Below are 13454 nucleotides of genomic sequence, written 5' to 3' on the forward strand. Positions count from 1 at the left end.
TCTAATGAAAAAATAAATAAATAATTACAACGATGCTAGAGGTACATTTTACCTTACAGGTTAGGGGAGAGCCAGATACACCCATCAAAAGAGCCACAATTGGCTCGCGAGCCATAGGTTCCCTACCCCTGTGCTACAGCATCGAGTGGTGGGGAGAAAGGATTAAGGGATTGGTGGGAGACACTCACAGGGTAAAATGTCCCTGTAGCGATTCTTTTCCATGTTCTTGGGAAGCCGGGCGCAGCTTAGCGACAAGCCGGGCTTTCTCCGGTATAAATTCTGGAAAGGAGAAGAATGCAAACTAGTGAACACACAGAATATCGTGAGCCCTCGCATCCGATACGCTGTTAAACGAACATTCACGCCTATTCAACTGAAATACCTCAAAGTGGAAGCACAAAGTTCCTGACTGAATTCCTTTCTCCAATTGTCGCATGGATTCATCCAGCGTGGCAACACGCTCCAACTGGCCGGGAGACTTCTGCGATTCTCCTTGGGACTGAGTGGTGAGGGTGAGGGCCGGGGGCAGCAGCAGCAAGGCCGCTGCTCGGCCAGGACCTGGAATGGCACTTCTTTTAGACTCTACCCTGGCATCTTTTCTGTTTCTGCCTTTTTTGTGTCTACGAGCTAACCTTTACGTTTGATGAGAAGGGCCAACTCTCGGGAGTGCGACTCTCTACTGGCCCGTATGAACATGACCACCTGGTCATGTGTGTGTTCAGAAATGTCTCGACCATTGATGAGTACCACCTGGTCTCCTTCCAGCAGTTGGGGCTCACATCGACCGGCCTAGAAATGAGTCAGCGTCATGGATGGAAAAAATTATATTCTTATTCCACCCACATAACATGTGCACATGCCTATTGGGTGGCAAATACTGTACAGCTGCCACAAACAAGTACCCGTAGGAAACCCATGCAGGCCCAGGGAGAACATGCAAACTCCACACAGATGGACATGAACTGGATTTGAACCCAAGACCCCAGAGCTGTGAGGCTGGCACGCTAACCAGTTATGCCACCGGGTCGCCGGTTAAGTTTGTATTTTGTTAATTTTTTTCCCAGTTTTATTGTTTGTAGGATTATTTTGTACTTATTTTCTCCATTAAAATCTTAAATCGTGCGTCAGCATTTCACTTTGTTGTTACAGTTATATATACGTAATATATATATGTAATATATATATATATTTTTTTTTTTTTTTTTTTTCAAGTTCACTTATGAGCATTTAGTTGATTCCCATGAAATTTTTCCAACGTTTCAGGACTTTACCAGCTTAACACCTTCAAGCCTAGATGAGATGAGCTGCTTTATCGTAATATCTTGTCTTATTTATATCCAAAAATCCCTCAATTTTCCTTATGTTTCCGACTCTTAGTGAATAGGAATCAACACCAGCTGCCATAACAGTACACTGGTCAGCATTCAAATTTTCAGTTACAGATTTAAAATTATTCATCAAGCTAAATGAATAATTGGTGTAATAATAATAGTAGGATGATAGGAATATATTATTCATATTTTTCAAGTCAAGAGAAAGATTACCAATGCACGCTTGCGTCATTTGGCTCTTACCGGAGAGTCAGGTTTAACATGGGATATGGCGAGAGGCATCTTTTGATCCACTCCACCCTAAGAGGAAATGAAAAAGAAAGAAGGGAGTGACGAATACAAGAAAGGCCGTGTAAGGAAATGTAACTGTTGCACTCACTTTAACGTTGAAGCCAAACTTCCCCTCGTGATCGGGAGCGATGCGAATCAACAGCAGGTCGCCATCGTTGAGAGCCTGCTGAATAAAGTCGTTCGATTACCACACGCAAAATGCGGCACGGCGTACGTGAGGGTGTGTCCAGATAAAAAAGAAGTACCTTATTATAAATGGAGCTGCTGACCCCATCCTCCTCAGTTATGCCGTCATCAGCTTCCAATAAGATCTCATTCAACCTTTGGTTTTGCAGTGCCATGAGAGGAAAATAATACTCTTAGCTTATGTGCTAATTTCCGAGAATTATAATGCACAGTGTAAATCAAAGTACAAATTCATTATCAATTTAATTTTACAGGGTGAATACGCAATATTTAATGTACAGCCTGCCGATTTTGAAAGATTGCATGCCCACATAAACCAAACTGAACTCTGCTACATTGTAAAATTGTATATTTAATTTCAACAATCTAACACGTTACCAACCTGTTTTGTTTTTTTCCTCAAAGAAAAATAAAAAAACTTATTTTTTCTAACCATTTCAACACTAATTATGATTTAGCTTTTTTTATGCTAACTGCAAAAGCTTTATTGCAATTGCAATAATACTCATATTTAAATAATTTTAAAAACAGGAATAAATTATTTAAAGGTTCCATTTTGGTGAAAAAAAATCTATTATTGAAATACTAAATGATAGGTTCACCCTTTAGGCATTCCCAAATGCACGCCGTAATAAAAAAAATGATAACCCTAACACTAAATACATTAAAAACGGCTTAAAAGTCTGTAATCTGATGAAGAGTAAAAGCGTGATTGGATAAACCCGAAGTACGTTATGAACCTACAAATTAGGATGTGTTTTAAAAACAAAACTCTTAAGGGTGGGAGTAGTAATGGGGTGAAAAAGGGAAAATCAATGGACCCTGTTAGCAAACAAATACGTGACTGATGAATCTTCCTTCACTGACTGAGTTGATGTAAAACACTTATCCGCCTCTTTATCTTTAAAAGGCAGGCCATCAATCTGCTTAAGTCATTTTTATCTTCCCTGAATTGTCCAACAGACAATCATACTTTTCAGTTTGATAGCCATTTTTTATGAGGCCAATGAATCCAAGCAGTTTAAATGCGTTCATCCCAAAGTTTCAAAACTTTGATGCCACAAAGGTATGGCAGGATTGAAACGAAACACCTCCCTAAAAGAAGGAGGAGGAAATGAAATACGCACTGATGCAGCAAATTGTCCCCATCGCTGTCCTTGCTGCTGCTGACAGAAGCCCGGTAGGTATAGAAGACGTCTTCTCCTTCAGACAAGTCTTTTAGCTCACTGCTCAGTTCCATGGACGACGGACGGACTTTGCTGATCCCGTGGCGAACTCGAGGACTCCGCCTGTCACGGGTACAACAATCAGGTGATGATGATTCCAGAACCCTGTCACTTTGGAGTTAATCTATATTCTGGATAATTGTTTGCACCAGTTGGGAGTGCTGGGGGGTGATCTAGACGGTAGACTCTTTGTCTCCAAATATTCGGATGAAAGGGACCGCCGGAGGACTGGGTTCCACACCATCCCGCCCACTACTCGTTGACAGACTGGCCCTCTACAAAATGGAAAATGTATATATTTCCAAACAATCTTTTCATATTGAGCTGGTTAAAACTAAAAGGCACCTTTCATTTTGACTGTTTGTCAGGCCCAGGTGGTGAGTTATCAACTTCCTGTAAGAGTGAACTGTGCTATTGTTATATTTGGGGCTCCCGGAGGTGCGGTTGCAGCTGAAGAATGAGTGGTGATCAACGCAGGAGCGCCAAAGGTTCTTACAGGTCTTTGGACACGGTAGAACTAGCGGCACCACACAGTCCTGGGTCTCCCCCTGCGAGATAGCAATTGCTTCACATTAATGTTACTGGTCTATCTGGAAGGCAATAAAATATTAAGGATCCACCAACCCCTGTGGGCAGTACAGGTTTGTACATCTGTGTGCTTAATCAAAAATTCACTGATGCGAAGACACGATGTCTTTTGACTTATTGTTCAGGAAGATGGAATACGAGGCATGTCAGCTATGTAGAGATATTCAAAGGTAAACATGGACGCCGGTACTAAAAAATGTAAATTATGCTGTGAAAAATGTATGATGAAGTGTACTGTGAGGCCGCAGATGGATTGATACATTTTTACTGACTTAGTAGTAATGTAACGGTATGTAATGTAAAGTGGTTCATGCATTTTTCTGTCTTCTCTTATAGATGGAGAACCTGTTTTGTATTTTTTAAACCCAAGTCAAAAGTAAGGGAGAAGTGAGTGTGATGGTGTGATAATGAATCAGGCTAGTGGTCCTGCCAGGTATATTAAAGAAATAAATAATATTTTTCCCCCCCAAAAATATGGCTTCAATAACCAGGAGGTAACCTGCTATCTAAAATCCAATCCCTTATAGTAATAACAAATTAGCCTGAGGTCTCGCTGACATTCTAGTTGAATAAATCATTAAGGGAGCATGGGGTTGGTTGTCCCAATGTTCCCATCAACGCGTCTTAAAATAGCCATTCATTTATTACAGGGGAAGTCGATATCTTGGTTTGGATTTGACTTTTTTTTTTTTCCAACTCTTTTTTCAAATTATCAATAAAAATCATCCTGCCACTGTAACAACTGCGCCCATCGGCATTGGTTGCCAGTTATTTAATGGGGATTTTCTTAAAATACCTTCAATACACGGAATCTTGGGGTTACAATGTCCTCGACCTACGACGTTTCAACTTCATGATGCCTGTGCCTCATCCACCATTTACTCCCCAGCATCAGCTTTCCTGCCTAGGTAGTGCATAGTGCTTCACCTCTTTGACCTTTCATTCTTCTAAAGAAGAGAGCTGGGTCTTCTGGCTATGCCGGTTCCGTGTAAAGAAAAGCAATTACCATTAAAACATAGCTTAACATCATAGACAGATCTGAGAAAAGAGAGACACTGAGGCTCATCGGTAACAACATAAGCAAAACAAGTCTTTAAGCTCCCGCTAACGCGTCAACTCCTCCCTCTCTCTCTCCATACAGTCATGTATTGCGTTTAGGGACAGCATCACAAAACACAAATCTCCAGACATCAACAATGCAACTCGGTTCGTGACAGTAGTATTTAAGTTTGGTTTTTTTAAATAAGAAGTACTTTGACGTGAATTTCACCTTTGATGGTAAAATCCGATTTACGTAGAAACTTGTTCGAAGAACCCCCCTCTGATGATCAAGTTATAGCAAGGGTGACAACTAACCCTGTTCTCCCCATGCAATGTTGACAATATTGGATTTTGACTTTTGTAGCACTTTAACGGTAATAGAATACTCACATGTTTACGTTTGAGGTGTATAAAGAAGCGTTTCCTCTTAAATGAAATCTTGATAATGTTCCCCCTGCATGACAATGTCAAATGACCGTCAATTGTTTTGAACTTGAAGGGAAAAGACAAAGGTAAACAAATTGGAATAGAATGGCCATCACTTACCAGGGGAAGAAACTGGAGCAAATCATATTACAAAATATTGCAACACCACTAGATGCCAAGCCCACCATGAGAGGGGCATTGTTAGAATCCTAAAAGTAGGTGGGAGAGAGAGAGAGACGTACGCGTCAAAGAAATGTCAGCAATGAAAAGAAAGTAGAGCATGAAATAGCAGTTTTAATGCATTAGGCCATGTTACCAGGGCGGCGTGCAGCTCCACTCCATATAGCTCCAAAGTTCGTGCTGTATTGAGGAAGCACAGTTCTGCCTCACATTTCTTCAGACTCCTGTATAAACACGCAGGCACATATTGGAGTTAATGAACTGACTGGATAGCACAGCGGGGGTTTGAATGGATGCAATGAATAACATTACTTGTGCTTTGGATGCAGGTCCTCCACTTTGGATATAAAGTTTTCATCTTGCTCAGGGATGAAGTGGCACTTTGACAAGTAACCGCTTTCCTGGGATGGACAGTGATCCCCCAGTTCGGCTAAGAGTCAAAGAGAAGTAGTCATAAGAAGATGAATTTAGTAAGCGGTATCTCCATCTGCTCTTATAAATGACTGACTCAAAACACCTTACAACAAACAGATACAATGACAGAAACAGTCTTGAAGGAGTTTTTTTGTCACTGTCAACTAAGGGTTTTTATCAAAACAAATTAAAAAAACAGAATTACATGTGTATTTAGACAATAGTGCAAGTTCCACTAGCTTAATGCTACCTTACTATAAAGTGATACTATCCCATATTGAAGTATTCTTTTTTTTTTTGGTCTCACTAAGACTCACTATCACATGCACCTGTGCTCAACACGATTGATGTGTATGGCATGAGTAACGTTATAAAATAGGAGCGATCTCATTTTTTTGCACTAAAATATTAATTTCTCCATTGGCGGATATCTAAAAGATGTATGAATTGTATACATACCGAATGAATATATAATATATATATATATATATATATATATATATATATATATATATATATATATATATATATATATATGTGTGTGTGTGTGTGTGTGTGTGTGTGTATACACACACATATATATACATATATGTATGTATGTATGTATGTATGTATGTATGTATATATACACATGTATATATGTATAAAATACATATGTGAGTCGCACCTGAGTATTGGTTATTGCTGCAAAGTTTGTTATTAGTCATTTACATCCTGTGACCAATTACTTTTGCCATACTGTAATCCCAAGGAATTTAGAGAGCACAATGAGCAGTGTGTGATTATTCACACAGTTGTTATTAGGTCATTAATCATTGGTTGCTCCGGGAGACTTACACTGCACGGCATAAGAGGCCAACACGACAGCAGAACTGAGCGGGCACTGCAACCTGCAATCACAAAGTAACAACCTATTAACGTGCAAAACAAAACGGCTAGCTAGATTGTGTTGGTTGTGTTCAGGCTTGTCTTGCGCACCAACCTGCCTTCTTTTATGTCACTCCTGATCTGGAGGAAGTAAAGATTTCTGCAGAGAACAAATAATCAAAAAAAGGCTAACAAAGGAAAAAACATTTGGTTGGGGCCAAACAATGTCATTAGGAATCAAAATGAAGAAATACTCTCATTTTGTGAGATTGCACATAATGGAAGGAAATACAAGAAATATGTTCATTTTACTTTTGAATTCTATAAACATAAATGTTAGGGATGACGCACTGCACTGAATATTATTGAGTTTGACATTTTGGTTTATAATCTAGTTATATAAAAATGTAGGCATCCCGGTGGACGAGTGGTTATTGGTCGGCCTCACGGTTCTGGGGTCGTGGGTTCGATCCCAGGCCGGTCCTCACTGTGTCGAGTAATAGATTGTAAGCCAACTAGTGATAAACTCCTTGGAATTCACAGCAGAAGGGTGATTGGAAGCTACATGATTGGATTGATTCAACATCTTTGCCTGCCGCCATCTTGTGAGCAGAGGTTGGAAATAATCTTGAGTATATTTTGCACAGCATTTGCACATTATTTCTTTGTACTGCCCGATACAGATATTTTAGTTCTGTATCAGTAACGATACAAGTATTAGATCGACACTACTCATAATAAATCCTGAATATTCAGATTCAGTTCGTCTGCTTCACGAGATTGTGCAGTTGTTGTGCTTACGGTGTATTAAAAAAAAAAAAAAAAAAATGTAATCAAAATATTTAAGCACCTGGTCTGTTCATGTTGCAGAGAGTTGGGATCAGAAATGAAGAAGCGCACTCGGAAGTTTAGATAAAAGGGACACGCAAGACCTGTAGAGAAATGTCACATCAGTGTCATCCCAAATCCCTTATAACCTCAATCATCTACAATCACAAAGCCTTAATATCAAAATATCAATATATTTACTGCTCCACACCTTTGATCTGCTTCTTCAATGGTTTTTCAGGTTCCAGCCATCTCTAAGACAAACATTAAACAAAAAAGCTTGAGGGAAGTTTAAAAAAAGAAACAATGCAAGCACACCCTGTGGTTAAGCAGCAATGAGCAAGTGCAATGCGTCACACTGCTTGGTTAGGAGGAAAAAGTGCATCAGAGTAGTATGCGCACTCACAGGCGAGTGTGTGTTGGCTGTGAGTGAGGAGATGGCTGTGTTGGACTCTCTGATCTGCAGACTGAAGAGCTGCCTTTCCTGCAGTCCCAGGTGGTCGCAAACTAGGTCCAACAGAACCACACCTTCATCCTGCTTCTGAAACATGACCGCAGAATATGTGGTGAGGTGCGGCCAACCCATGGACAGCCGTTTACCTGCCATTTGCCGGAGGGAGACGGAACAGTAAGCCAAGTTGCAGGACATGAAATGTTTCGGATTAGTGGCAAAACTTGAAAGTCAAGGAGAATTTTTTTTTCTTCAAATTGTTGTTAATGGCAGTGAGTGCCTGCAAGCTGTGACATACAGAACTAGGGGGTTGTCTTTAAAACTGCTCTTTAAACTAAGGCATGTCACGGCAGATTCCTCAAATTGAGGTCATGCGATACTTCATTAATCCTATGAAGGAAAGCCATCTTAAAACGGTTTGATTACAAAATATTTCCCGATTCATTTGGTAAACCTATGAATATTGTCATCTTAGTCATATCACTCTGAGCATTGACTCGATACTGAGCCATTTCCGGTCTGCGAACAGTGGTGTCGAACTTAAGGGGGTGGGGCTCAATCGGGTCTGCCGCATCAACTTGTGCGGTCCACAAAAACAAATAATTTTATATTGGCTTCTAATTTTGAAACGCCACTAACACAAATAAAAAAAGAAAAATGTTAAGGCAAATTGATGATTGTACATGAATGACCTGCTAAAGCAATGCATTATCTGAAATACAATACTGAATATGGTAAGAGTGAAAATGTAAATACTTCCTTGGTGACTTAATTTACATTGTTCTACTTGCATTTTACGAAGGGACAGCAAAACTAAGTTAGTCTTGTGCTGTAGCTATGATTCATTATAAGTTTATATGGGTTGGCAGAGATAATGACCCACTGAAAAAAAACATAACAAAAAAATGAGTTTTGCCCAAACTGGCATGGTCAGTTCAAATTGAATGCTGTTGGGACAGCACTAGTTTATTTGCTACATTGATTAGTGCAATCTAATTTCAACTGTTGAGTATGATATTCTTATGAACCCTGCCTCCAGATAGAGCCATTAGTCATTACTATTGCCCCCCAAAAAAGTCAGAAAATATTCTACTGTCAGATATTACTCTTTAAATGGCACTTTTGCATGACTTAATTTGTGAGCATTTTGTACAAACGGCTCCAAAGCTACAAACAGCTTGTGCACTACATAGCTGAAGCAAAAAATGGTGCACTGCCCAACACAAAAAGTAATTAGAAGCAGATTATAAAGCTTTTCACACTAATGTATTGTGCGATTGGAGTGACTATTCCATATCCAGACAAAAACGCAACACAGCTGCCGCCTGAGAACCAACACGGATTGCCATTCAGCGTACATTCTGTATGTACAGTGTGTACATTGGCATTTACAGGACCTGCGTGCTGATGATGCAAAAGCATCTCAAGTGTAACAACTGAAGGGGGTGAATGTGCCCTTGACACCAAGGTCACTGTTGAAAAGGAGAAGTGGATCAATGAGGGGGAAAAAAAAGCATCGTGCTCAGACACGACAATCATTAGCAGAGCACAGTGACAGATAGCGGCAACATACGATCTCCTCAAATACACGGGCAGGAAACAGCGTGTCTCAGTGCGAGCCGTACATTTATACGGAAGGTCTCGATGGTGCCGTCCAGCAGCTGAACGAGGCAGAGCAGGTCGGGTTTTGGCATGTCTGTTACCGCGGTAACCACGCTCGCCCTCGGTTGGTCGCCCAGAGCGGGACCTGGGAACACACGACATGTCAACAAAATTGAGCCATATTTCTAATGTTGTTTGACAGCTCAGCCCTCACAATGACGGAGCACGTTGAGTAATGGATGAAAGCGGTGACTAACGCACCATGAATGCAAAGGAATATATGAGTGACTGAGTGCGGAGCAGGGAGGTGTTGAACCTTCATCTCGTGGGCAGTGGTCGTTCGGCAAGATGTTTCAATTCAGTATGCATTTATACAAACAAATTGACCCATATAGAGCTATTGCAGAAATATTGAAATGAGTTTGCTTCTCTTATGGAATATTTTCCTCAAATGAATGTCCCTCCCACCCCCAAAGGACAGCTATAAAATGTTCTCCAACCCCAGGTGTTTTCTTGATGTTCAGCCCAGGCCTGCCTTTTTTCCTGATTCTCACCGCCTCTCGCCAGGCAGCTGAATGATAAGAATGTTGAATATTTTTCTCAAGGCTCCAACACGCCCATTTTGCATTTGCAAGCTGCACACAAAACTTAGAAACCTACAGTACTAATGCACCCACTCACACTTCTAAGCGGGGATGGAAGAATGTCCCTGCATGCATATATATGGGTATGTCCAGTCCTGTCATGGCTTTCAGGTAAACGATTAATAGATTGCACCAAAATGAAAAAAAACTGATAAAAAAACAAGGGCCTGCAGTGTTCTGAGTTAATGTTTGAACACGGTGACACACTTGGAATGTATTAAAACCAAGCCGAGCTCTACTTGATGGCTTGTTTTTCCACAATAAGCCTCTCACAGGCTTACTTACAAGCAAACGTTTTATAACCGGGATAATCAGCATGTACTTGCAGGCTTCTTTTATTAGCTAGTATTGATTTGTGATATTCATTAAGACAGATCATATAATGATAGATTACCGACCCAGTGTATCCCATAACAGATGATCAAGTGTCCCATAATAATGGCAGCATTGTTATTATTACAAATAATGTACAGTATGTTCTTGTATTCATGCCATAGACAGTGAAAATAAAATAGAAACATGAAATGCTTTTTCAGAATCAATATAATTAATCTGAGCATCGACTTTTTTTTGTTTTGAATTAGATTTTCTTGCATAAATCATGTGCCTTGGTTCAATAAATTCTGGGAAACTGTGGGTTAGGGACACCCATAGCTAATTTGGACTAGTAAACAAACGGACACAGAAGGGAGTCAAAACAGACACATAAAGCAAACAAGGCCTTATCGGAGAAGTTATAAACGCGAATATAGTTTCGTTAACATAACCGACGACGGTGACCTCGCCGTACTTTGAACACGGAACTTGTTGACAGCGTGTGTGTGAGTTGCCGACTACACACATACACACTCACGCGCACACACACCCTAAAAAACACGGAGAAACGCGTTGCTAGTCAACTTTACTTGGCCTGCGCCCACGTCAAAGTTTTCAGGGAGGAAGGGAGTTGGGACAAAGAAGAGAAAAGTCATGTCTACCTCCGCCGTCCCGCTTCAGAGACGAACCGGACACATGGGACGGACTGCCGAGGCCAACCCGAAACGGGCAGCGGAGTCCGAGGAGAGGATCCAGGTAGACGGAAGGTAAATATCCGGGATACTTTTCATCACAGACTGCCCTGATTGCACCGGAGCCCCGCCCCGCCCCGCAGAGCCCCGCCCCGCCCCGCCCCTTGGCTCTGCGCGCTCCCTGGCGAGCTGGAGCTCACTTTGCGGGAGCGCGCACGCAAACTACAGGAAAATATGTTCAGTGCAAGCCAAAAGTTTTGAACTCTTTCACTAAAGTGTATAATAATCCAAGAAAAATAATCATTTGATTGTTATTATCATCAACCCAAACTTAAATCACGTTTTAAAGTCAACATTAAAAGTGTTTTTGTTTGTTATGTACATGTCATTGTAGCTGTTGCCATTCATCACTACTTAACAGCCTACTTCAAACTTTTTAGGTCATTCAGTAAAGGGTTATTATTCTCTCTTTAAAAATACAATCAATTTTAGTTTCTTTTTTTCCATTTTCTGAACCGCTAAACCTCTCAAGGGTCAGCAAATCGCAGGGCACAAGGAGACAGACACCCATTCACGCTCATACTCATACCTGAGGGCAATTTAGAGTGTTCAATCAGCCTAGCCTACATGTTTTGGGCCGTGGGGGGAAACCGGGGTACCCAGGGAAAACCCACGCAAGAAACTCCACACAGTGAGGACCCGCCTGGGATTGAACCCTCGAGCCCAGTAATGTGAGGCCGACGCAACAACCATTCTTCACCAAATTTCTTTTTTTTATTAAAAATTCAAAGACAAAAAAGAATATGTATTTGGTTTTCTTAAATAAAAATGATAAAACTATATATACCATGAGATAAGACAACATAGAGTAAAGTCGAGGAATACCTACTGGGGTCTACATGACTCCACATATTAGGGCCACATATTTACTATTTTCTATTTATTCTGAATTACCCACAATATTCACTTTCACCATTAAGTGTTAATGAACTGGAATGAAAGTAAAAAGTAAAAGTGAACCTAATGTAGACAAAAGTAATAAGCTACTTTTTCTTAAAATGACCAATGACAGTCTTGAGCATTTCTCCTGGTTTGTTGTCGCCGTCTAACGGTCAAACGAGGTACTACAATTGGCACACATTGAAAGAGTACTTATTTAGTTATTTTTTTTAAAAACAGCCCAGCACAGTACAGGTGTGGCACAACACAGAGGCCTCGTGGTTACCCTCAGTCATATTCCTGAGGTTCTGGGTTCAAATCCTCCTGTGGAAGTTTGCATGTTGGTGGATTCTCCAATTTCCTAGAGCATTCTCAAAATGTGTATTAACTTCATTCATCAATCATTCATTTATCTTCCATCCTCGAAAGGGTTGCGGGGGTCGCTGGAGCCTAACCCAACTGTCTTTGGGTGAAAGGCAAACTACACCCCTAGACTGGTTGCCACTAAATCATAGGCCACACAGAGAGACAGACAACCACTCACACTGCCACCGAGTGGGAATCGAACAAATTCTGCCCCCACCAAAGTCAGGCGGAACAATCACTACATCATCGGGTGGCGTGTTACCTTCATTAAAGAGAAACCATTGTTCATAGTATTCATAAAAGGCTTTTCTCAGCATACTAGACGAGCCAGTATACCTCTAACTTTTCAGGCTTGACACATTTCAGTGACTCATCTAAACTGTTTTCTTCACCAAAACGGCATTGTGGGAAATGTTCCTTACTCCTGAAGACCAACGCATTAAGATATGAACTGTCTGGTGATCATCTTTCTGTACCAGTAGCCGACATGACCTATATCAACTATAGCGCCTCCAATTTTAGACGCAGGTGACAGACTAACTTGACCATGTCAATCGTGATCCAATGTATACAGTATACAGGTCAACATTATTTGAATATTTATATATCCTTGTAAGGGTTGTTGGGGTTGCTGGAGCTTATCCCAGATGACTTCGGCCGAAAGGCAAACTACACCCTAGACTGGTCGGCAATCACCTGTTGGGCACAAAAAGAGGCAGATGACCATTCGCAGTCACAATCATACAACCACCAACAGGAATCGAGCCCACGCCTGCCCACACTGAAGCCAAGCAAGTGAACCACCACACTAGAGGTAAGATCTTGAGCCCAAGCCCGAACCCGTCCGAAATCCGGGTCGGGCCTAAAATGTCAATCATTACTTTGGGTTCGGGTCGGATCTCGATGAAAAAAAAAGTATACTAAAACGATGTGTGGATACTAAACTAAGGAATAAAATAAATATATGAATAAAATAAATAATTTGGAATTTTGGATAAAATATAGACGCCGTTGTAACGTACGTAATTGCAATTGGAGGCGGAGCCCTAGAGCCACAGCATGCTCTG

General features: G+C 40.9%; 1 protein-coding gene across 2 annotated transcripts in view; it reads right to left on the reverse strand.

Moving 5' to 3' along the window:
- The window catches only part of ptpn3 (protein tyrosine phosphatase non-receptor type 3), a 19896-nt gene extending 8688 nt beyond the window's left edge, over positions 1–11208 (reverse strand). The window contains exons 1-20 of one of the 2 annotated variants that reach the window (XM_077598528.1): positions 11053–11208; positions 9455–9576; positions 7785–7919; positions 7590–7632; positions 7401–7482; positions 6666–6710; positions 6521–6573; positions 5582–5699; positions 5406–5493; positions 5210–5298; positions 5054–5117; positions 3380–3582; positions 3184–3309; positions 2936–3097; positions 1868–1943; positions 1711–1785; positions 1575–1631; positions 633–789; positions 383–558; positions 189–279 (exon numbers count right to left, since the gene is read on the reverse strand). In XM_077598528.1, coding sequence (XP_077454654.1) covers positions 189–279; positions 383–558; positions 633–789; positions 1575–1631; positions 1711–1785; positions 1868–1943; positions 2936–3097; positions 3184–3309; positions 3380–3582; positions 5054–5117; positions 5210–5298; positions 5406–5493; positions 5582–5699; positions 6521–6573; positions 6666–6710; positions 7401–7482; positions 7590–7632; positions 7785–7919; positions 9455–9523 — 1909 coding nt within the window. In that variant the 5' untranslated portion in view covers positions 9524–9576; positions 11053–11208. Of the gene's footprint in view, positions 1–188; positions 280–382; positions 559–632; positions 790–1574; positions 1632–1710; positions 1789–1867; positions 1944–2935; positions 3098–3183; positions 3310–3379; positions 3583–5053; positions 5118–5209; positions 5299–5405; positions 5494–5581; positions 5700–6520; positions 6574–6665; positions 6711–7400; positions 7483–7589; positions 7633–7784; positions 7920–9454; positions 9577–11052 lie in introns of both variants that reach the window. The other variant, XM_077598527.1, reaches the window with a different exon arrangement.
- Positions 11209–13454: the final 2246 nt, after the last annotated feature.

The sequence above is a fragment of the Stigmatopora argus genome, chromosome 4 (genome assembly GCF_051989625.1).
Source record: "Stigmatopora argus isolate UIUO_Sarg chromosome 4, RoL_Sarg_1.0, whole genome shotgun sequence".
Classification (NCBI taxonomy): domain Eukaryota; kingdom Metazoa; phylum Chordata; class Actinopteri; order Syngnathiformes; family Syngnathidae; genus Stigmatopora; species Stigmatopora argus.